A 26,561-nucleotide genomic window follows, 5' to 3' on the forward strand; every position below is an offset into this window, starting at 1 on the left:
TTTATTCGTAAACCCAATTTTACACATTTGGATGCATCTTCGGTCGGACTAATTGGTGATAATGGAATTGCAGAAGTAAAATGCACAGCATCCTGTGAAAATATTACTCCAAAGGAATCAAAGCTAAAAAATTTCCATTTTGGAAATTAAATAAAGGTGGAAATAAAAATCACAAATATTATTTTCAAGTGCAGGGCCAGAAAGAAATATATTAGAAAACACAATAAGAATGTTTTCGTAGCTTTTTCCCCTTTGGATATTTTTATAACTGCATTTTTTTAATATATATATAATTCAGAAATCGATGCTAGTTTGTATTTTTTTTTTTTTTTTTTTTTTTTTTTTGTAAAAATTTTATTTGATCTTGCATTTATGAAATCCTGTACATACATTTATCTTATTCATATATCTTGCAGTAAATGATAATTAATTCTATTATTAATAGAAAAGTAAGACTGTTTTTATCAGAAAAATAAATAGCGGAATTAAATTCATTTAAAAAGAATTAAGATATAAGAGAATCTATAGCAGTTTTATTTACTAATATTTGAACATTCATATTTCTGAATGAATTTTCTTGAAAATCGCTATTATAAAAGAGAAAAAATGTATGTGTGTGTGTGTATGTATATTACAATAGTTCACTAAGCAATATCTTTATTAAGAATCTAGTCCCCTTTGGTGACCAGCAGTTCGCCAGTATAAAAGATCTCTAAAACTTTCAATTATATATTTTATGTAACTTGGTCTTTTAATCGCTTTTTCTGCAAAATATTTAACTATCAAAGTTTCAGATTTTGATAGTTATATAATTCAGTCATACTATTATGTATGCTTTAAAGAGTTCTGTTCATTGTATTACTTATCTCTTACTAATTTCTGTCAGAGCTCATAAAATTTGCACGTTAAATTAGAGTGGAAATGTTAAACTGCAATTAATATATCTTCCTTCAGTAAAAAAGGAGTGCTATGGGTTAAAATATTGATGCCTCAAAAAATTTTGTTAAATATGATTCAAAGGTTAATGTAAAAGGGTAAACATGTAAAAGGATTACAAAGAGTAATGTAAAGGACCTATGTAAAAATTTAAAATTCTAAATTCATCAGAGCATTTATTGACTTAAGTAACATAAATTATAATTGTTTAGTTTATTTAGACCATTTTGTTAGTAGAGGCGTGCCTCTGATTAAAATTAATTGATGGGCGCTGATTACAGTGATTATCCTATAAATATTTTAAATCATGTTTGTCTTAAATTTAATTGTTTGTTTGATTTAATTAATAATATAGATATTGTGAAAGGTCATAGAAATCTTTTCCTCCGTTTACTTTTTAGAAAATATATTTCAAATTTTTTTCGCTTCATACAGACACTTGCTGAAATTTACACTTTTATATATTTAATTTACAATAATACTTGATTTTTTTTTTTAATTTGAACTTCTGTCAATGTGATGGCAACAGGTTGATAAAAGCTAATTTTTTCCCATTGATGTGCTCGTGCAGATTAAATTTTATTTTTATTTTGTGCGAAATACATTGTTGAGAAATATAGTTAAAATATTTCTTTAAAAACTTGTTAAACATCGAAACTTAATTTTTCGGTTAAAGCATTGATAAAAGATAATTTTTTAAGTTTTATCTTGATGCAAAAATCAATTTTGTGCTGTAATTTTTTCGGAAGTTATAGCGTTGTAATTTTTAGAAAGTGTATCCATTTTTAAATCCTGTTACTCCTTAATGTAATAAATTACTGGATGTAAAAGGAATAATGTTAGTGAAATTAATTAATATTAGATAAGAATATTATCTGTAATGCTCATAAACAATGCTGAATGAGACATTTTTTTTTTTTTGTATTAGTTGAAATTTAAACACTTTCGTTTTTTAAGTTCCCATTTTTGTTCAGATTACTGAAAATTAAAAGAGATGCATTGCATAAAACGCGGAATAGTATAAGGTTTTTAGAACAGTAGTAATTGTTACATGTCCAATAGAATTTGAAGTTAAATATGCTCTTGTGAGTAAGCGATCAAGAACATGCTAAGTAAATTTTAGCAACCATAAATCTGAATTATAAAATTAAGTTGGTCAGTGCTTTCATAAAAACTTTAAAAAAAAAAAAAAAAAAAACGCTTTTTAATGTGTATTAGCATTTGTGTAACAATATTTTTTACAACTATTTTTCTTCAATTCATGGTTATATAGGAGTAATCATAATTTCTATTTTACAACATTAAGCATTAAAGCAACATTCCTATCAAGTATTTTAATTTTAGTTACATACAAATGAACAAAAATTGCTGATAAGCTTTCAAAAATGGGGAACAACAGTCTTGACTATACTGAATGTCAGAGAGAGAAATGTTTGCAGTTAGTTTATTTTTTTTAAATTTAAAAAAAAAATTGTTAAATGTAAGTGACCATATTATGCATATTGTAAAATATTCAAAAATAATTATTTAGAAATTATATCCATGTTTTTAAAATTTTTAACGCCTTTTTATTATTTTCATATTATTTTTTTATGTAGCACGTTTAGATGTTGCTTTTAAATGTCGTTTGCGGTACATTGGATTATGTATAGTTAAATCTGACAGTAAATAAGCTAGAAAATGAAGTAATACATTTCAGATTTGAAGGAATTTCAGTAATTATCAACATTTTCTTATTGAAAATGTTTTTTTTTTTTTTTTTTTTCTCCTGAGAATTAACCAGCAGCTGTTTTTAAAATTAATTAATATGATTCCTATAAATTTTTTTAGCCAAAGCACTTATTATTTTGCAAAAAAAAAAAAAAAAAAAAAAAAAAACATTTTATTTGAACAGCTTTAACGTAAAAAATACATTAGCTCATTTCAAGTATCAGCTTGTGGAATGCATATACATAAAAGCATATATACATATAGAAAGAACTAAACATTATTGATATCCATTTAAATTTGAATTTAAAGCCCTTTCTATGTTTTTTTTTTTTTTTTTTCATTTTGTTAAATAAAGTCAAACCGTAAGAGATATAAAGATTAAATCCTCATAAAACAAAAAGTTATAATTCATTTTATTAGATTAAATTTGTATTATGCTCATCAGAATTATAATTTTTATAAATGTCTTCCGTGTGGGAAAATTATAAACGTGTTCTTTTTTAATAAATACATTTATAAAGCAAATTTCTCACACGTTATATTTATTATTTTCAGCACTCGTCTGAAACGTGGTAAGGGTCATCAGCATTTTTCTCACGGAAGTTTCGTTTCTTTATCAGAGACAAGGAGTATCATTCTCATTCTCATAGTGATTTGATTACTATTTGGCGTACATTGTAAAATCGCCAAATCTTACATGCAAAGATAAAGTTTATAATGTAGTAGCCTTTTTTAAGGTTTGAGCGGAAAAGACACCTTTTAATGAGGTAGGGGGAAATTTATTGAGCGCAAGTACCACACAACCGCAGATGACCAATAGCTGAGATGGCAAACAAAATAAAATAAAAAGAAAGAAAGGCAGAAAGAAAATAATGCTGAGGGGGAGATTTTAAGACGTAGTGAAGGCCAGATAATAAAAGTCACAATCAATCAGAGGGTAAAGGGAGGGTTTATAGTATATTCCTCCGAGAATGGGAGGAGTTAAAGGAGCATTGGGGGGGGGAGTGCAAAATATCTTTCCAATTTTAGTCTAAAATACTGCTTTTACACATTAAAAAAATTAAATATGCATTGGGAAGAAGATATCAAAACGGATGTTTTTCAGTTGCTACTTTTATTTTATTTATGATATATTATTTCTTTGATATTTATTTATTTATTCCATTTGCATAATCACTGAAATCTATGTATGAAAAAGAGCGCAAATATATGAAAAATAAAATGGCAAAATTCTTAAACGATTTTAAGGATATTTGTTCTATTATAAATAAATCTCATTATATATGCTTAAAAGAAAACGTAGAATATTTTAATAAACGTAAAGCTCTGATTTTTGATTAACCCATATTGGACTGCTTTCCTATTGATAGGACAGTTGAGATAAATGTGAATAAGATTAAAGAAACAATTAAAATCTACTTGAAACTTTTCATAAATTATTATAAATAGATTAAATTTAATAAATTAGTGAGAAAAAATAGAATTTAAAAAACAATTAATTAAAAGTAATTGCTTTAAACTCACCCTTAAAATAATGTCAAAGTTCCCTTAAATAATAATAAAATTATTATTTTTCTTAAACAAACATATATCGTTTTTTAGTAGATCATCAGTGTAGTTCAAAACATTAAAAATATCCTTGAAAAAATAAATATTACAGTCATTTGACATATGTTTTCCAGCTATCCTATAAATAGGACAACGATTCGATCCCCGCCTTTTTTTCTAATCTCCCATACTTCTAGATCGCATTCTTTGAACTCAGGGAACAATGAATCTTTTTATCTTTTCATGCTAAGAGACAGGGATCAACAAAAAGTTGGAATGTGTCTTGATATCTGTCCCCTTTGTCAAACAAGTCTTTTTGTGTATACTATTGCACATATGCTTGTGAAACTTTTTTTATTGCTTTCTTGTCTTTCCATTAGTTCAGTTGCTGATTTATTTTGTAGTTGTGAGTTTACTGACCATTTTTGTAGTTGTAAAATGGCTAGGAAAATTTCTAGCAGCGGAGAAAGCTTTTGAATATATGAATTCTTTATCCGATAAAGAATTTGATGATTCTAAAATGGCAATTATTCCTCCGGAACCAGATAGGGTCAGTGATGAAAAAGAAATAGATGATTCTTTCACAAATTCTAATGCAGATGAAACATGTGGTGATCTTGGAAATTCGATATATTGCTGTAACTATAGAGGTTTTGTCAAATATCTGTGAAGCAATTAGGTTCGATACAAAACCACCTAAATGAAAAAAAAAAAAAAATAATAATAATAATGTGAGCCAGTATATTGAGATACGTATACGTATACGTGAACCGTATATTGCAGATACGATATTAGGAAAAACTCATGTTGCACTTTTTCACATGATGGCTAATGATATGATATCGGATACAGATACATAGACTAATCAATATGCAGCGCAGAAGAAAGATCATTCTTTTGAAGTCAACGAAAGTGACATCGAAAAGTTTATATGCAATCCTTTTTACAATGGTTATCGCATGAAAAAAATGTATTGGGAAAATGCTCCGGACACTGGCACAACCTTAGAAAATAGAGCTATGTCCAGGAAACAATAGAGTGACATAAAAAAAATACCTACATTTAAATGATAATCCGGCCATCAACAAAGAGGATCGTTATTATAAAATGCTTCCACTTTCAGAAAAATTTTATATTGCACTGCAACAATTTGGAATATTTTCAGAAAATCTAATGATTGACGAAAGAATGACATGCTATTTTGACAAAAACGGTTGTTGTCAACCTGTGAAATTTCAACCTGTTGTTGAAAAATAAACCTGTGAAATTTGGATACAAGTTATGGATGTCGACATCTTATAACAGATATTCCTTCATTATTATTCCTTATCCAGATGCTCAAGAAACGTTTATGGAGCTGCTTTCTCAACGGGTTACGGAATCTTTGCTCTCTGCTGTGAAAAATCCTAAGTTTCACAGTATATATACCGGTAACATTAATATTTCTCAGGTCAGTAACAATAAATTACTTTGGTGAAACAATTTCCTGAAACAAAATTAGATAAAGCGGTATGCTGTTGAATAATAAAAAACTTCATCTCCTAAATTGTGAGCATTTATTAGTAAAAAACCTAGATGGTCATCAAATACGATGTCTGCAATTTGAAAATGTGTAATGTTAGATTATGTAGAGACTGTTTTTCAAATTTCCATTTATAAAATCTTTTTTTTTCTTGTAAAGTAAATCAAACTTGTAACGTTTAGTAGTATATTGAACCGTTATCCTATTTATAGGATAGTATGTATTAAAAAATATTTAAAATTTTTGTTTTGTATGCGTAAGACTCTTGCATTGATCAAATATTAAAAAATTCAAGTTTTTCTTATGTCTGTCTTTATGAGTAGTCCAATATGGGTTCATTTGTCTGTTTCAAGCTTATCTTGAAAGCAAAAAATGCTTTTTTCTCCCTATTTGTGATACTGAATTACAATTAAATGCGTTAAATTAGTTAAAAATCCCCATCAAAAATGCAATCTATCTAACTTTATTCTATTTACTGGTGAGTTTTCTGTAATTTGACATTTATTTATGAGCAAAATATACAAAAATGAAACACATTGAAATGTTATTCATATTCACCTTTTGTATATACGAATGCTTAAATAAATCGTTTAAACTATTTTTTAGCAATATTTGTTCTTTCATTCTAAATTTGTGGAAAAAAAAATTTTTTTTAGCTAACTTCGAAGTATGATAACAAAAACAACGAATCTTTTGAAGAAGAAAGTATGGAATCTGCCACTGGAAAGAAAACTCAAGAAATAAAACACATGGAGGTATGAATGATTGTTATATTTATTATAATGTATCTTGAGCATTGAAGTGGTGTGAATGCTGATAAATTCGTCTTCTCTGTAATGCAAGAAGAAGAAAAAATGCTTCCCGATGCTACTGTTTTCAAATATTCTGCTTGTATCAAAAAGAATGCCATTGCATGACGTGTGGTCAAGAGTTTTAGAAAGTTTCTTCTACATGACTCTCCACGTATGGAAGGTGGAGAAATCGGGCATCTGTTGAAAGGGTTCATTCGTTCAGCAAAAAGTGTTTTCCTTTTATTCAGTTTAGCAAGATTAAGACAGTAGTTACAGCACAGCATGATTTCTGTGCCTTTTGGGATTAATCCGCCTTGAATATAATGAGTTGAGGATACTGGATGTTTATGTAAGGATACAAGGTTAGGTCAACCCGCCACTTTAATTGAATGAATGGAAAGAATTTCGTAAGCGTTTTGGTATAGTTCGATAAAATTCCGACACGCAGTACCAGCAGTGAACTTGCTACATCTCATCATCTTAATGTTTGTCGCGTTTTAAGGAAGCATTTGATATACTAACTATATCGATTACAATTCATGCGAACACTTTGTGATCATAATAAACAGAATTGTGTGCAGCTCTGCAGGAGGATTTCGATTACGACGAATTTGTAACGCGGTTCATTTTAGTTACTATGCGACGCTCTATGTACACTGTCATAATGCGTGCATATGAAGACAATAGAATCCCCATTAAACCATGAATAACATGAACAAGATTTAGCAAAAGGTAACGTATTTCTTGTACTAAACTTTATGGTTCATTCTTTTTTTTTTTTTTTTTTTTTGCAGAACGCATTGTGACGTAACTTGACATACTGCATATATGGCTTTTCCCATAATTTCAAGATTAATATAATTTTCGACAAGACGGGCCGCTCCCTGCTGGCACACAAATGCACAATAATTCCTCATTGAAACATTGCCACAACAGTCAATTCGCCGTACAGGCCTTCTTGACACTCTGCCCTACTCTCGTAGGCATCACTGTCTCTGTGTAACTTTTTTTCGTGGATAACGTACATGAACATGTTTTTAAATATATAGGAACGTGTGCACGTTCATTACCTTCAAACATCGAAGATCTAAAACGCAGGATATTACACTCATATCCATAAATTAAGGATAATACCAGTTCCGGCAAATGAAGGTTCAGAACAAAAAGAAAGGTGACTTATTCATAAATCTCATTTAATAAAAAATAAAAAAAAAAAGAGAGAGAGAGAAAGAGAAGGGGAAAAAAAAATGGTGTATGTATGATACCATTCATAAAAACTACGATTTTTTTCCTGGGGCAATTACAAAAAAATATCTCCCTTACAAAAATTTAACTTTACGTGGTCGATATGATGGTTAACACATTGTATGTCTCCCAGATGAGGAAATGCAGTCCGATCAACACCTGGACATGCTGATTATCAAATTATTGAGCTGATCTTGGAGAAGATTATTCTACTCAGCAAGCAATGCTTTCTGAAGTTCCTGTAAATTTATTCGAGGTAGTTGACGAGCTGCAACTCGTCGGCCAAGTATGTCCCACACATGTTCTATCGGATTCAAGTAAGCTGAGAATACTGAACATTCCATACAGGTGGTATCCTCCAATTGAAGGCGTGCTCTTACGATATTTGCACGGTGAGGATGGGCTTGTCATCCATAAACACTAATTCTGCACCCATGGCACCCCTAAACAAACGTACATGTTCCAGAATGATGTCTCGATAAATTTGGCCTGTCATGTTCCGATTTGAACATACAGATCTGTTCTGGAGCCCAGTATAACTTCATCCCTAACGAGCAATCCTCCACCACCGTAACGGTGTCGTTCAGTGATGTTCTTTTGATGGTAACGTATACTTGGCCTTCTCCATATGAGTCCGACATGAATGAGACTGCAAGCTAAACCTGGACTCGTCGGAAAACATCACACAAATACACTCTGACGATGTCCACATTGCACGTTCTCTACCCCAGGCTGACCGCTAGGGACAGTAAGTTGCCGTAAGCGGAACACATCTGACAGGCCTGCGAGCTTATAGAACAATATGCCCAAACGTCTGTACACGATGTGCCTTGAAACTGTCGTACCCTTAACTGAAAATAGCTGATGAGACAGGTGCGATGCTGTGTTTCGTCTGCTTCTTTTGGCAGTTACTGCCGAAGACCGGTCGTCACTTGACGTTGTAATTCGCGGGCGAACTGCACTGTAACGTGTATTTACGTTATCATTATCTTGGAATTGTTGCCAAAGCCTAGAGATAACATTTCGGGATATTCGAAGTTCCTTGAATACTCCAAGCTGGTTACGCCCACACTCCAGACGGCCGATAATTCTACCATGTAAAAAATCATCCACATGCGTCCTCTATGTCCATAACTATACGTTTATGGCTCTGAGCGGCATACAGAATCCTTGTGTACAATTTTACTTCTACTTATGTTTATACTAAAGTAATTCATTGAGAAAAGCGCCATTATCGGGGGAAACACTTCTTACTTTTTTTATATGATGCAGCTAGTGAAAATGAATAATTAAACATGTCTTCTAGACTTTAAGTCAACATCTTGCTGCAAAACATTTCCTCGGTTGTTCTGTTACTCAAAAAGCATGCACTGTGACTCTTCTTTAAGTGTTGTTCATTATTTTCAAATAGAATTTCTCTAGCAAAAAAGAAGCAGGATAATTACTATATTATTTCCTCAATTATAAGCAAGAAAAGACAAAACTAAATGCATTCACATGTGTTATGACCTGTTAAATTTTTATAGTCTGTGCAATTTCAGAGAATTTCCTGTTACAATTACAATTAATATAATAGATTTATGATAAATAAGGATTTATATGAAAATTATATGCAATATTAATATTTGCATTTTATATTTATAAAGAAAATTTATTTTTTACTGGACAGGCCGCGGTGGCCTGGTGGTAAGGTCTCGGCTTCGGAACCGGAGGGTTGCAGGTTCGAGACCCGATTCCACCGAAGAACCGTCGTGTAAGGGGGTCTGTTGCAGTTTAAATACGTCCTGACCAAATGTCCTCCCGCTGGTGTGGTGTGGAGTGGAGAGGGAGGTGTCAGCTCAGGTGTCGTCCTCGTCATCTGACTGCGGTTCAAAATTACGAGGTCCGTCCCAAAATAGCCCTAGTGTTGCTTCAAACGGGACGTTAATATAACTAAACTAAACTATTTTTTACTGGAAAAGCAGATAACTCCAATATGATATACTGACACTAAGATTGGTTCTATATTTAAAGTATCTACTAAAAAATAATGTCAAATAAAAAAAGAAAGAAAAAGCAGTTTTGTTTATTAACTATAAAAGCAGTGGTGTTTTTGAAATGTAAATGAATCAAATTCTGCTTTCTAATCTAACATTGCATATAGAGGTAGAATGATTTATTGTACATTGTGTTTTGCTTCACATATGCCTGTCCATTTTGATTCTTTTTTGTATATTAATATTTTCTTTCTGTCTACTAAATTCTCTTCTATGAAAAGATTAAGAAGTTTTTTACGGAACTGAACTTTCAACTGAAATTAACTAGATCTCAATGATTTTCATTTGTTCAATGAAATCTCAAACACTGACATGTGATGAGTTTTTGTCTGTTGGATTTTGGTAGAATCTTTGCTATTAACATTATGTAATTTGAAAATTTCTCCTGTGTTCAATTTATTATAACAGTTATTCTGATTTTTAATATTTTAATCGATTGTCCGTTTAAGAAAATCCTTAATCATTTTATGAAAAAGTACAAATTTCGTTAAACTACATATGTTGAAAAAGTACACTATCTTGTTCTTTATAGATATGTTTAATATATGTGAGCTAAAATAATGTAGCATGTTTATTATGTTGTATCATTATAGTTGATACTATTATATTTCTCATGTTAATTAAGTTTTATTTTGAGCTTACACGGGAATTTTAAATGCATAAGCTGATGATTGTTTGATGTCGGATGTGTAGGTCATATTAAATTAACGCTACCAATTTAAAGGTAAATAAAATGAATTAATTTTCTGTATTTAGTATTATGCCAACATATATTTTCTTATACATTGGATTTTATTATTATTATTTTTATATATTTAGAGTCATCAAAGTGGCATAACCTTTGAAGAAGATATGTTACTTTTAGTGGATCAAATAACGTCACTGACATTGGGATCACAAGAAAAAGTGGGTTTTCCTATTTTTTATGATTTATGAAATATTTTCATTAATGTAGTCTTTCACTATTTATGTATGAGAAACTAATATTAACAGTCATACAATGTGTAACAATACAGTATTAAAATTTTTAAGCTTGTCATTATAATTTTAAAGTTTGTAAGACTATTATGATTACTGATAGATTTGAAATCCATGGTAATAGCTAAAAAATTGGGGAAAATATAATTTTACAATGAAAAGACAACACATTTGTTTTGCATGCATAAAAATCTTTTAAGAAAGCGACTATATATTAATGATTATAGCTATTATTATTAATTCAAGACCTCTGAGCCTTTGAAGTATAATAAATTTTGGATATTTTGGTTATAATTTTTAATACTTCTATGATAATGATAAAAACAAAGTAATGTAATTTGAAGAAAAATTCTTATCAAATTTTTGCTTTATCAGTAAACAGTTTTGTAAACTATTTCAAAAGAGTTAATAAAACCTAAAATAGACGCCTGCCTGCAATTTCTTGAAGCTAAACAATGAGATTGGGAGTAAATAACATCTCAACCAAAATTTAAATCTTCTCAACTGAACATAAAAAGTGAGTTCCGCATTTATGAATCAGCAAAAAAAAAAAAAAAAAAAATACGAAAGAATTTTTATCATTAACATTCTGAATGAACTGAAACCAAACTGAGACTGTCTGAAACGTTTTTCATTACACCTGTCAGAATTTCTTTACAAAAAGAAATTGTGTAAACCTTTACTGACTTAAGACCATGGAGAAATTCTAAAGCAAGTTACGTTTTAAGACGACCAACGGCAATAGACTATTTTCTTTGACGGGTTGGGGGGGAGGAGTTAAAAATAGACGATTCCCCCCCCCCCCGTATGTCAAAATAGAAGGAATATATCTATAATGACATGAGGGTGTTTTTAATTTAATGGCATGGAGTTTTTTATTTGTTTCTGGGGGAAAAAAGGGAATTTAGAGGAATTTCAGAATTAGAATGTAAAAATGCTTTTAGAGTGAATTTTACCGATCATCTGTTGCTTGTTAACTCTTCTGACAAGGGATAAAAGATCTAACTACAAGATGAAAATGAAGTAGGAAAAGAGAAATAATGGGCTTAAGATTGTAGCAGCAATTATAAAATTTGATATCACAGAATCAGTTCACAGAACTCGTATGCTTAATTTTTGGCAGACTGAAGTCCTGCCTAATTTTCATTAAATCTGATTTACAAGGTGATTTGTACACTCGTGTAAGCTTCAATAATTTATAATAAAAGAAGGAATGCGCGAAAAAATATCGGTTTACATGAATATGATGAGAAGGATTTGGTATCCCCCTCTCATGTATAAGAAAATGATTTCAAAGGAAGGCGCTCACACGTCATACTGAGACGTTTTATGCAAATCAGGCTAACAATACAATACCTAGTTGGAAATGGATTCGTCATTCTCGATAGCATGCTGTCATTACCAGAGCGAGCGTTGGCGATTAAACTTTTCTATAAGAATGGCCACTATTGCACTGCGGAAGTTCCGAAAATCCCCAACTATTGTATTGCGAAAGTTTCGCAAATCCACAGCATTTCCAAAGCAAGGATTGAAAGCGTGAAAAAGCCCCACTCTCGTTGAATATAAGCAACGAATTTAGATACAACGTTTTGAGTTCTTCCACGAAAAAGTAAATAATCCTTGTTTGTTTTATTCAAAATGCTATGGTAGAATTGACAGGTGAGACATCAATGAGGAGTAATAGGGAGAATAAGGGGGATTCTGCAGTCGTCGATTTGACTTACTCTGCATGGAATCTTGGATCTGTACCCGTACAAAAGACAGGCATTTCACCAGTTATTACCAGAAGATACAGAAGAAAAACTAAACTTTGCCACATGGTCACTGACACAAATGAAACGTCTCTCAAAATAGTTTCTGAATCTCATGTGAGCGGGGGAAGTCCATTTTTCACTTCATGGTGACGTTAATACGTAAAACAGTTATATATGGGCGACGTCAAACTCTCGTGCTTACCTGACCACGCCATTGCAAATTCCTCTTGTGACTGTTTGGTGTGGTTTTACCGCACCTTTCATTCTATGCTCTTCCTTCTTTTTTGAAGAGTATTATTCTGCTGGAAAATCTATAATCACTACAGAACGATATGTTGTGCTTTTGCGTGAGAACTTAATGCCTGTATTGCAGGAAAGGCATGTTTTACCTGTCGTCGCCTTCTTGCAGGACGTTCCCCGCCCCTTTTTACACATGAAGTCAAGACGTGCCTTTGACCACTTTCACTGAGCACTGATTGATAAATCGAGGCTCTAAGTTTAAGTGACCTCAGGATTCCCAAATTTGCACCCGGCAGATTTCTGATTGTGGGTTGTGTGGTTATTGAGTTTTGTGTGTACCGAGACTCCTAGCCATTTTGGGGGAACTCAAAGAAGCCATTCGACTAATCATCGTTGACACCGGCGCCGACGTGCTACATTCAGCTGTAATAGTTTTGTGATGCATCTCACTTGTCAAATACTTTGTATTGGTGTTTGTCATGGTGAATATCTTTTACTTGAAAATAAAAGTACAGTGCCGTGTTATTTTTTTATTAATTGTTTGTCTTTGCCTGCTTTGCATTCAACGTCTCAATATAACTTGGGCGTCTTCTATCAGTTGCTTTTGGGATAATTTTTTTTTATATATATATGGGAAAAAATCCACTATCCTCAAATCACATTTGCGAAACCAAAAATTTTTCTGAGCATTATTTCTTTTATTATGAATTTTTCAAGTCTGCTCAATTTTTAAGATGCACCCTGTTTGTTGCTATTTAAAGGTTTAAAAATGCATAATAATATAGTTAATGCTTATTTTCTAAGCTACCTTTATTGAAAAAAAACAGGGTTGTCCCGAGAATGAAAACTTTACCCCAAGAAGAAAAAATAAATTTGAAGTAATGCATTTGACATCTGAGAGAAAAGTAAAGAAAAAGAAGAAGAAGAAGGTAATAGGATTTCTTTCATTTTTATGTGTATACTGTATTGGTTCAAATTTGGCATGTCATGTTCATGGCTCTCAATTAGTAATTTTGAGGACCAGTCATTTTGTAACAGAAGTTTTGGTAAGGATTTGATAACTGAATTAATTAATTTCCAACTGCTCATAAAGATATATATCTTTGAATGTAATCTTAACGTGTTTCAAAGTAATTGATGTAAAGTTGAATTTGGTTTCTAATTCAATTAATCTATATATTGACAAAAAAATCATTATTTAAAGCATGTTTAATTTCTTAGAGAGTTTGCTTTCTTCTGAAGGATAGGGGCCACACCAAGGTGTACCCTTTCTTCCAATTAAGTGCTACTTTCATTTCCTCTGTGACTTACCCCTCCTCTCTTCTAGAAAAAAGCTACCTCGTGATTTTTTGTTTCTCAGATAGAGCAAATTTTAAAATTTTGTAAAAATGGTTAATAAAAGTAATGTATTTTTGAAAAATGATACCTTAATAGCTTTATTGACGAAAAATACTGCAACAAGAAGTTAAGTTGATAACAAATAAATGCACAGCACATAAAATGCAACTTGTTAATATTTTCTAAAAGACTTGAAATAAAAAATCTCATGAGATATCTTTTTTAGCCATACAAGTTATTCCTAGTTATTTGGGTCTGCTTTTTCTCAGATGCGATGTTCCTGATTATTTAAAAATTAGATTTAGTGCTTTATTTCCGATTTTTTTTCCTATTATCTAATCTGTTAATAAATTTGATTGTGAAAATATATGCTGCACTTTTATTAATTTTTATTTTGATTATTAGTGTTAACAAATCCATTTTAGTCTTTTGTACTTAAAAAAATGTCTTTATCTAAAACCAAATGACAATGAAGCTAAGCTTGGGGGTTGTTGATGAATACAGATTTTTCAAGAAAAATAGAAATTAAATTATTTTTGCTGTGAAAGTAAAAGACAAAATCATCTGCTTGATTCACCGGTACTGTAAGGATTAAATGTTGAGAAAATTGAAGTATTATTTTTTGTCACAACGCCTTATTATATTTATCGTTAGAAATTGAAGCAAATGTACTGATGGTTTATGTTTGTCATGTTCTTTAAGGATAACACCCATTTGCAGCACCATTAGCTTTGTTTGTAACAATGCTGTTAGTACAACAGTGTTGTATCACTTAAATCAGCACCATGAGCAGCATAAACAAACATTTTTTTGACTGTTTTCAAAGATTGATAATATTGTAACATTGAACAGCCACTTCAGTCATTTAAAAAAAATGTCATTTTAAAACTAGTTCAAGAAAATGAATCAATGGTTTACGCAAATTATCTGTTTGAGCTGTTGGATTTAAATAACCGAAACTCTTAACAAAAGATGATTGATGATTTCCTCAAGGAATGCCTAATTAAAATTCATAATTTATCCTGGAAGTGTGAATGCTCTGAAAATCATCTCTGTTGTAAATACTATAGAAGAATTGCTAATTAATCCAAGAATATAAGTAAATAAATTAAACCAAAATCATTTGATTTCAAAGCCTTTTCTATTTCTTATTATAAGAGTCTAGACATTTAGGTGTCTCTCAATTATCTGTATTTCTTTGTGCTTTCAACAATGTTTTGAGGAAATATTCGCACTAATAATTATGCATTAAACTTTTGTATAATAATATATTTTTAATCATGTTTATGAAGTTATGCGAAAATGCAACCTATTTTTGTCAAAATTGTCTTTTGTGAAAGCTTATAGGAATAAAATGTTTATAAAACGCGATGCATTTAAAAAATATTATGTTCAAAGATTATAAGCATGGAAAATGTGTTAAAATCTGTTGAGAAACGATTGACTTAACAAGATGCCTAAGTTGTATTTAGCAATAGTTTTCAACATTTCAGTTCACCTTTATAAAGCAATACATTTGTTATTTAATTACAAAGTATTTAAACAATTCTATAATTTGAACAAAAGCATGTCTGTGAAAAAGAAAGAAGAATTTTCTTATGCATTTCTAGGTATATCCATCATGGTTGGTATATCAAGCCTCTGATGCAGTGTAATTTAGAATTGCAGTTAAAAGATGTGATCGTTACAAACATTTGCGACATTGTTAAATCAATCAGTTGTGAATTAGATCACTGGCAAAATAAGTTAAAAAGTTACTGTAGACATGTAGCAAAAACAAAATTTGAATAGAACTACATTGTCTAGAAAACACGCGGAAAAAATTACAGGCCTTACAGCTGGTTTTTAAGAAAGGTTGATAAAGACATTTTTGACAGACAGCTGTACAAAAACTTTTTTTTGTTTTATTTTCTTCCATTTTCTATTTAAATAATTGTCAGTGGCATAACGAGGATTATTTGTGCTTTGTACATTATATGATTCCCCTCCCCCCCCTCCAAAAATTCCAGTGGTTTAAAAAGTATAAATGATCAGTCTTGCCAAGCCACCGGGAGAGCCTGGAAAACCAGACAAATGTAGGGAATCCAAAAATCGACTAAAAAACCGGGAAAATACATGGAGTTTTATGTTTTTTAGTTATTTTTTATTTTTTACCATCTAAAAAAAAGGCCGATTTCTAAAGATTACAAGAATAGAAGATCGTAGTCATAGCTTCCAAAAACGAAACAGTACCATTCGCGATTGTGTAATTTAGAAACCCACACCTCCCCCCCCCCTCTTTTTCTGTATAGATCAGTCCAGTTTCGATTTCTAAGACAGATGTTCTTTTTACATACGATTCCCGAATTGCAGCTAATGAGCCTGCACAAGACTTCTGCAACTGCGCGAAAGTGTAGAGTACATTTCTCTGCGGGATTAGCAACATTCAATCTAAGCAATGCAGTGGTGTTTAGTCTATCATACTTGAAATTATTGAATGGTTTGTTTATTATTTGAGAAACTGTGAACTTATTTGAAGTAGATTGGAGAATATTTTTAAATCAATGAGCTGCTCAAAATCCGTATGTAATACGGATGGGAATCCGTATGACGGATAAAAAAAAATCAATTCTGATTTTGGTGAATGGGTTCGAGAAGTTCCCGAAAATCAGTTTGTTGCGTATTGCTCGCTTTGTAAGAAGATAATAAACCTAAGTAATTTGGTAAAGCAAGGATTTACTAGTTATGCCAAAAACGGAAAACATAACAAGATTGCGTGCCAGTTCCAAAGAGTCATCATTGATGTTGGACTTAGTATCTAAAAGTAACAAAGGAGAAAGGGACATATGAAAGTTGATGTTCGAAAATAAACCGATTTCGAATTTTTTAATTCAAGAACAATAATTTAAAGCTAAACTTTTATGGGTATTAAAACTTGTTTCATCACATTCGTCCTTTAATGCATTCATTGATATATCGGAAATATTTTTACATATATTCGCTGAAAGTGAAATAGCTAAAAAATGTGCTTTAGGTCATACCAAAATATCATACCTTATTTGTTACGGATTAGGTCCTTTAGTTCCATTAAACTGATGGCTGAAAAATCTGTATAAGTTGCAGAAATTGATGTCCAAGTACTTGATTTGGCAAAAAGGAATAAATAAAAAAGTTATCTTTGTAATATCTTTGTTAAGTAATCATTAAGTGATTTGTATCATGATAACAAAAATGTTTTTTTTATTTTTTTATTTCACCGGAGTCCTTGATTTTGTGTGACTTATAATTAAAGAATATGAGAGGTAATATATTCCCCTCCCCTTAATATATAAATTTTGTCTTGCTAAATTCTAGATAATAAACTTTTTTTTTCTGTATGTAAATATAAACCTTTTAATATGCTATTATTTCGAATAATATTAAACTGTTAATTCCTTTTCTTGCTTTTCCCACTAATTAAAATCATATTGCACATGAGTGTTATTTTTGTATTTCCTCGTATCTTGAATATACGTACTGGGAAAAAACAAGGAATTTCTTTTCCATGTTTGAGTGACAACCCTGATGATGCAAGAGACTTGATGGTGTTCTGTATTTCTAGCATCTGGACCTCCGATCGCAACGCCAATACTAATCATACACTGATGTAGAAAATTGAAATTCAGTGATTAACACGTGAAAATCGGATATATATTTGCTTCGTGCTTGTTAATGCGAACAGTTATTTTCAATTATGAAAGGAGAGTTATCTGCTGTAAAATCTAATTCTAGAAATCTTATTGAATCAGTTAAGAAAGTAATTGCTACTAACAAAATTTTGGTGACAAAAAAAAAATAACACTAAGTGTTAAGAAAATGTATTAATTATACCAGTGTACCAGTGTGTCTGTTTTGTACTCTTTGTGAAATAAATTTATTTTTTAGAAAAGTTTCGAGCCCACATCTTTTTTTTTTTTTTTTTTGTCCCTGTTAATTTTAGAGTGGCAAGTGCATCGTTCATCATGTTATGCATGTAGTAAATGTTGCTGAATTTTAGTGTTAATATTTATTATTTCTTATTATATAGATTGGCTATAAATTGTTGCATTCAGAAATTTATATTTATTTTTTAGAGCTTTCTAAAATTACTCTTCTTTAAAAAATTTAGAAGTCTTCCAGAAGATCTGACTCTTCCAGAAGGTCTTCCGGAAGCTTGAAGACATCTGAGAGATCAAAGTCCTGTTCTCCATTGAAAATGGTTTCAGAAAGTATACAAATAAAGCAAATAAAACATAAGGTAAATTTAAAATTTAAAATTATATGATATAAAAGTTTACATGATATGCGATTGGATGATATATGTAAGAGAATTTTAAGTAATTTCACATATTTTTTTAAAAAATTTAGGACCTTCTTGAAAAATTTGAAAGAAATAGTGCAATTTCAATGAAGAAAGCACATCCTGTAGAATCTGATAAAAACAGGAAAGAAAATAAGGTATCCTTAAATCTTTTCAAGTCAATTTTTGTCAGTTAATATTTCCAAATTGTATTATATTTGGTTTGAAATAAAGGCTCTTGGGAACGAATATTTACAATAGAAAAGGGATAATAAATTTTATTTGTGAAATCTTTACAAAAATAGGAGTGTGGGATTTATTAGCATCTGTTCTTTTATATTCATAAATATATGTTATGCTTGTTTAAGATTATTACACTTCAATTAATATTTATTCTGCATCATTACCAGATTTTAAAATATGTTACTCTTTTTGCAATTTGGAAGCTTTTTTCCCCTTCTTTTTGCAGTTGCATTCAGGAATTTATTTGATTGTAAAATCCAAGATAATTGAAACGAAAAATTGATTTTGATTTTCAAAAATTTTTCAGTGTATAAGTATTAAAAGTGCTTCTAATATATTAGAAAACTCGGCATAAATTTATCTTAGGCTTCCAAAGTTAGTACTTTATTACTTTAATGCTACTCAAGTTACTGTAAAGTATTCATTTTCATGTAATAAAATACTTTTAAATGTTGTTGATTAGAAAATTTCGATGCAACTCATAGTTTTTCAGAAAGCGAAACACATTTCCAACAATCAACAAGAAAAGGAAATAAAAATGTGTCTTTAAAGTCTCTTTTTTAATATATATATATATATATATATATATATATATATATATATATATATATATATATATATAATGATATTTTAACTTTAATTTCAATTTAATTAATTTTCATAATAACTTCATCTTAATTTAGCCCATAGTAACTTCATTCTAAAATATTCTCTTATTTCGTGATCCAATTCCACTTTCTCTACTTAATTAATTCAAGAGAAGCTTCATAAAATTGCTTAGTCAGCTAAACGCCGATACTTTCACACGCTCGGCGTGAAGGGGTAAAAATGTCCAGTAAGCACATTCTTTCTTAAAAGATCCCTGTGTTTCCCTTACATGTGATCGACATGCGTCAGAAATCCCTATGAGAATCTTATTAATATGTTAGCACAATGAAGAAATATTTTCCCTATCAAAATCATAGGTTATATAAGACCAGGGATAAAATGTCCAAGAGCTTTTTCCTCATTCCTTTCTGTGTCGTTCTGTGTGCTCGTCGCTTGTACAGTGCCCGAAAAAATTATAAGGACACGCGAAAAATCTCCAAATCTAGAAGCCTTCTTTACAGAATCGTATGCAAATTTTTGCAGCAAAAAAAGAAGTAAAACTAAAATATTTTATGCCTAAAGTAATTAAAATTTTCAATTTTAAATCTGCTAAAATTTAAATTTTGATTTTTAAACCTAAATGAAAACGGAAAAAAGTATAAGAACATTGCTTTTTCTCCAGTAATTATTTAAAAATTTGCATATTTGAAAGCATAAAATGACAATTCCGAGTTAAAAGATTCATTTGCGAAAAGAATTTCCCACTCGTCGACTTCCAGCGTGAATTTTTAAACGATGCTCAAAGGAACTCAACTTTTTGACTATGAAAAAGGAAAAATTGTTGCTTTTCGAGAATGTGGATTAAGTGGATGGGAAATTTCAAAAAGAATCAAGAGATCTAAAACGGTGGTTTATAATTTTCTAAAAAATCCTGGGATGTATGGTATGAAAAAGTGAACTGGGAGACCAGAAACTCTCACTCGTCAACAAAAAAGAATGATTGTAAGGAGAACTTGCGAGAAAAGAGAAACCACAAATGAAGTTAGACAAAATTTGAGTTTACCATGCTCAACAAGGACTGTTCAAAATGTTTTGAGTAAACATCCTGAAGTTTCTTATGGGAAATTAGTGTCACGCCCCCCTCTTACAAATCATCATAAGAAAAGTAGAGTTTACTTTGCCAAAAAATACATTTCTCTTGGTCAAAAGTGGGCTGATGTAATTTTTTCGGACGAAAAAAAGTTCAATCTTGATGGACCTGATGGTTTTCGTTATTTTTGGTATGATCTGCGAAAGACCAAGGAAGTGTTTTCCAGGCGTCAATATGGTGGTGGCTCGGTTATAGTATGGGGCGCTTTTGCGGCAAATGGAACCACTCCAATTGTATTTATCAACCATAAAATGAATTCGGACAGGTATGTTGATATGTTAGGAGAAAGTTTGTTACCTGAAGCGCCACTAATTACTTCAGGGGACTATATTTTTCAGCAGGATAATGCTTCGAAACACGTTTCTGCGAGTGCAAAACTCTGGTTTGAAGCTAATTCTGTAAATTTACTTGATTGGCCGGCGAGAAGTCCCGATCTTAATCCAATCGAAAACTTATGGGGACTTCTAGCCCGAGAAGTTTATAAAAACGGCACACAGTATCAATGTACACAAGATCTTGTCGTCGCTATCAAAGACGCTTGGAAAAAAATATCTGTGGGCATTTTAAAAGATCTTTCAGGATCTATGACCTCTCGTATTATTCAAGTGATTGAAAAAAAAAAGGTAGTTTTCTTGATTATTGAAACATTTTTTAAGTATTTTACAACATGTCCTTATAATTTTTTCCGTAATTCCTTTAATGTTAAATTTTGTAAAATCAATATTTTGAAGCTAAATTATGTTTTTTATGTGGTATAAGTGGTATCACAAAGTTATGCAGCAGAAGTAAGAAATTTAAAAAGTTCATTTAGGTGAAATGGAAATAAATCATATTTTCATGCAATTACATGTTGTCCTTATACTTTTTTCGCGCACTGTACATATGCTTGCTTCTTCAAAATGAATAAAACGACGTCACGAAATTAAAAGTATCTTCATTGTCTTCAAACTGCATCATGCTTCACAACAAATAACATTATATATATATATATATATATATATATATATATATATATATATATATATATATATATATATATATATATATATATATATATATATATATATATATATATATATATATATATATATATATATTTACTTAAACAATCGACCACTTTTTATTCATAAAATTAGATACTTGATCCAAATGGTTCTCTTTAAATGTTCTTGATTTATGAACATTTATAGTTCAAATTATTGTTTGTCATTAAACTTGAATATGATTTGTTCTAATCGACGTTCATTAAAACTGTTGTGATTTTAAATGTCTTTTCAAAAAATTTTCATGATGTAAAAAATATTCCCCGTGAGTAGTGACCTATTTTCATCGTCATTTTGTTTGTAATTGCTTTTTTTTTTGCTTTTAATTAATCGAATTAATCACGTTGCATGATTTCTTTGAAAATGTTAAATTGACTTCTAAATCACAGATTTACTAACTCTGTAATATTATCAATAGAAACATTATTTCTAATTTTTTTTGTTTTTATTCCAAACAATTTACAACTAACTTTTTGATTTTCTCCAAACATAACGAAATTCATAATTTTTCATCGTACTGTATTATAAAGAATTAATCAGGAGCATTTGTAAAAGAGGATTTAAGGCAAGTAATGCAGAACTGCTGCTTGAGAATCGTTTATGAATGAAAAGTTTCTTTATTTATAATTAGCAATAATTGATGACTCGCAGGCTGAAATGTTATATTGATGTCCTTTGGGATGCGACCTCATCATCCGATCATGCTCGAAAATTGCGAGATATTTCCGAAAACAACACTCGTGTAGTTTCGAAGTGAGATGATAATGTAATTAAAGTAATTTTAACTGATTGGAATTATTTTTGCTTATATGGATATTAATAAATAGGTAATTTTAATTTTTCAAAAGTTAAATTATTAATAGGTTTGCATCAGCCTAGCCTTTAAAAAATGTCATTTATTTCCTCATGTTTGATAGCAGTTTGCCCATATTTGTATATACAATATTCTGAAATATTTTTAATATTTTAAAATTTTCTTTAGCACTATGTACTTGAGGTATATATTTTTTTGTTTAGTAATGAGATAAAAATTATTTTAAGAGGCAGATGAGGGCTCCATGAAAAATTTTAATACCTTTAAAATCGGTATGGAATGAAAAATAAAATTCTGGTTTTATTTAAAGTGGTGAAAATCTATAGTTTCTAAATTTTACGTATTGTTTTTTTAGATTTCTTCATCGGGTTCTGATCAAAATCTTATGTCACCGGACCGAACGTTAGCCGACAAAGTTAGCTCAATGAAATTAGACTCAAGAAGAAAGGTAAATAAAACAAAATTATAAGGATATTGGGGTGTGCTGTATAAAAATTACAATGCTATTTTTTATATTACCGTTTGAGCATTTTGAAATATTTTGATATTTGAATAAAATTTCTTAACATGGAATTTCTACTGATATCTTACATCTTGCATGCTTTATACCGTTATTAAAAATGTAGTCCTTTTTTTTATAATTTTATTTCCATCTTTAAATTGTGTGTATTCTATATGTATTCTGTTTTAATATATTCTTATTGGCAGTTTATTTATAATTTGTAAAAATAAATATGAGTTCATTCTTTGTATTTTAGGGAAATACTTCGAATTCAAGGTTTTATCTTGTAAAAAAAGCTTGTAGAAAAAGGAGAAATTTTCTTTCGACTAATTAATGTTTGTTTCTTTTAATTTAGTGTTATATATTATTTGCCGGAGAAATCGCTATCATGTAAATTTAATGTAATCAGTTGGGGGGGGGGGGTAATGAGAAAAGACTATCCTTTTTATTACACTTCAGATCTCTGGATACAAATATTTTGTGCATATTTTATACAAACTGGTTTATTCATTTTCCGGTACTAAAATAGATAGTTTCTCCTTCCTTATATTAGATTTGTGACTAAGAAAAAAGTAGTGAAATTTGAGGTATTAGCTGATAAATGTGAAGTTTATATATGGACTAATATCAGAATCTTCCAAAAAATGTGATTTTGGTATTTATCAAACTACAATTTCATAGCTGTAAAATCTTCCATCTGAAAATGGTTAGGCGAAATTATTTGAAACTTTATTACAAAATGCATATTACTTAGTTTATTATTAATGCGCATTCAATATTTTTAATGAAAAGGAATTTCGCACGAATTTTTATCAGTATAAATGAAGGAAATTTTCCAGTGGGGGGGGGGACAAGATATCTCCGACTCGGGAAAAGGGAAAACGGCATTTCTCTAATTTATCATTAAAATAACACACAATCATTAATTTCATATTTAAATACTAGTATTTAAGAATTTATTATCTAATCTAATTGTAATAAATGATTATTAAATAACTGTTATTATGGTGTAACTATAACTATTTGTATGATGATGGAGTAATATGAACCGTAGGGCCAAACGACTATTGGTGAAACATGAAAGAATTTACTAGTCGCCTTCGATGATCAGCTGTTCACCCACTATCTTTGTATGTAAAATAATTGACAAAATTAAAGAACTATTGTCCCAGGTATACCACTTCAACAGATTAAGACAATTTTTGTTTCTTACGAAAATCAATGACAGATATGCCATGAATGGTCGCCTGTTCTCAACCATTTCGGGAAAAGTCTCAGAAACTCTACTTCACTATACATTCCCTTGAGGGGAAAACTTTGAAGGAATTTACCAGTCACAGACATTAAATAAAATAATTAATGTACCAATTTCATTTATATTTATTTCATATGAAAGCTCATGACTCAATACATCATGAAAGATAGTTTACAACATTTGCTCCCATTTTCGAAAGATATCGCAATGTGAAATTGGGACAATTCATTTTCATTAAACTTCATTTTTGAACAAGTAAATAATTACTTATTTTAATATTAAGTTTTTACTTAATAGAAATTTTAGTATTAATACGAAATTCTCTTAAGCAAATGTATTTATTCGAATATTACCTCAGGTAAATATTTTTTAATTGACAGTTTGTATGTTTCAATTCTTCAAACTAAATCAATTATAAGATCTTTCAAAAGTAAGAATTATAGTGAACAACAAGAGAAAATATTCATTTTCTGTAAAATTTATGAAAACTCCATTAGTTTACAATTTTTTTTTCTATAAGTTTGATGCGCATTAAAAATATTTTTTCTTTCTTTTCTTATGAGTTTAGTAAAAATTCATTCGGGGGAAAAAGCGGAAGATGCGAATGTATTCGCTGTAATTTCCTAACACCCAAATCTTGTATAATAATAATATCCTAAATTTCCTTCACAATTCCACTAACAAGGGATTAAAATAGTCGATGAAAGCAATAATGCGTTCAATTTTCCATCAATCGTGTTGATTTTTTTAGCCCATTAACCAGAAACAATCGGTGAAATGCAACACCTGGTTCATTTGTCACCGTGTTCGTTATTCTTAGAAATGTAGCACTAATTACCATCTGAATGAAGGATAATTGAATCAGATACCTAATATTATGTCGACTTAGTTGTATTGTTAATTAATTAATCGTATTGGTTACTTTGTCGATCGATTAAAAAATGCCAGCGAAAATGCAACGCCTGATTCTCTCATCCCCATATCAGTTATTCTGCCAATACATTATAAATTATTGGTGGAATGAACGACAATTGCATTAGGTGTGCGATATTCTGCTGACTCAACGTCGTCAGCATCCATCGCATTGATCTCTTTGCCGAGTGACTAAAAACAGTAATCAAAATATAACATCAGATTCACTTGTCGTCATGCCGATTATTCTGCCAATGTAGTACAAACTATAAGCCAAATGGACGATAATTGAATTAAATGTCCGACATTCCATTATTTTAACCATTATTGACGATTTGTCAAATTCGGTTGAAGTTTGCATATTTCGAGTCTTTATTAAATGATAACTTGCAAAATGAATTTAAATTATCAAATTCTTTCATGTACAGTTCTATACCTGAAACGATGTTCCTGAACGATAAACGATTTCACCTGCGAAACTCTTTAACTTTTCGCCGATGGGAGGGAGACCGGTTTCCGATAGATATAAATTGTTTGCCTCCTCCTTCCTAGGGTCACCGTCTCTGAAGTGAAGAATTTTTTTCATTTGATTTGCATAAAATTGTTAAATGAAACTAGAAAGCTAAATAAAGTGTTTCATTTTAATATCTCAACATTTTGAAAGTAGAAAAAAATGTCCCTGAAGATTTTTTAAAAAGTAAATTGATTTTGGAATTATTACTGAGTTTTAGGAAAAGCAATGCGATTATTAATACGGTAATTACATCGTTTATATGTACTTGTAGATTTTCTTTTTAGTATTGCACTGTTGTGAATAGTGCGATTAAGCGTTATTTTTATTGCGATTAATTTTTTTCTGTAAAGGATAATATTAACAAAGTTAGATTAAAAATACAATTTACAAAATAGGATATAGAATTTTTTTTTTTTTTTTTTTTCAGGATTCTCCCAAAAGGCATGAGCAAAGTGTTCGATCACCTCAGAAAATGCAACCAAATTCTACAAACAATACCCAATCCGGAAACCTGGATACAGAGCCCATAGTAAATATAATTCACTTCTTTATTCATTTGAAAGAATTGTTATTTGATATATATGTTTAGTCGATATATTTCATAATTGTGAAAATTTTTATCTAAGGAAAACAGCAGAAATTCATTTGAATATATATATATATATATATATATATATATATATATATATATATATATATATATATATATATAATGATATTTTAAACTTTTAATTTCCATTTAATTAATTTCCAAGATTTTATCTTAATTTGGCCCATAGTAACTTTCTTCTAAAAATATTCTCTTATTTCGTGATCCAATTCCACTTTCTCTACTTAATTAATTCAAGAGAATCTTTATAAAATTGCTATATTGGCTAAACGCCGATATTTTCACACGCTCGGCGTGAAAGGGTAAAAAATGTCCAGTAAGCACATTCTTTTTTGAAAGATCCCTGTGTTTCCCTTACATGTGATTGACATGCGTCAGAAATCCTTATCAAAATCTTATTAATATATTAGCACAATGAAGAAATATTTTCCCTATCAAAATCTAAAGTTATATAAGACGAGGGATAATTTATTTCGGCCCTTCTTCCCCACTTCGGCTTTTGTACTGCGCTGTGGCGGACGTCTCGTCCGCGTCT

General features: G+C 30.2%; 1 protein-coding gene across 10 annotated transcripts in view; it reads left to right on the forward strand.

The window, feature by feature from the left end:
* The window catches only part of LOC129958567 (uncharacterized), a 309,649-nt gene that overhangs the window by 87,130 nt on the left and 195,958 nt on the right, over nt 1–26,561 (forward strand). For 9 of the 10 annotated variants that reach the window (XM_056071121.1, XM_056071123.1, XM_056071128.1 and 6 more), the window contains 7 exons: nt 6,373–6,471; nt 10,608–10,694; nt 13,588–13,689; nt 18,225–18,353; nt 18,464–18,553; nt 22,589–22,681; nt 25,844–25,945. In XM_056071121.1, coding sequence (XP_055927096.1) covers nt 6,373–6,471; nt 10,608–10,694; nt 13,588–13,689; nt 18,225–18,353; nt 18,464–18,553; nt 22,589–22,681; nt 25,844–25,945 — 702 coding nt within the window. The remainder of the gene's footprint in view (nt 1–6,372; nt 6,472–10,607; nt 10,695–13,587; nt 13,690–18,224; nt 18,354–18,463; nt 18,554–22,588; nt 22,682–25,843; nt 25,946–26,561) is intronic. The other variant, XM_056071127.1, reaches the window with a different exon arrangement.

This window comes from Argiope bruennichi, chromosome X1 (genome assembly GCF_947563725.1).
Source record: "Argiope bruennichi chromosome X1, qqArgBrue1.1, whole genome shotgun sequence".
In the NCBI taxonomy this organism is placed as follows: Eukaryota; Metazoa; Arthropoda; class Arachnida; order Araneae; family Araneidae; genus Argiope; species Argiope bruennichi.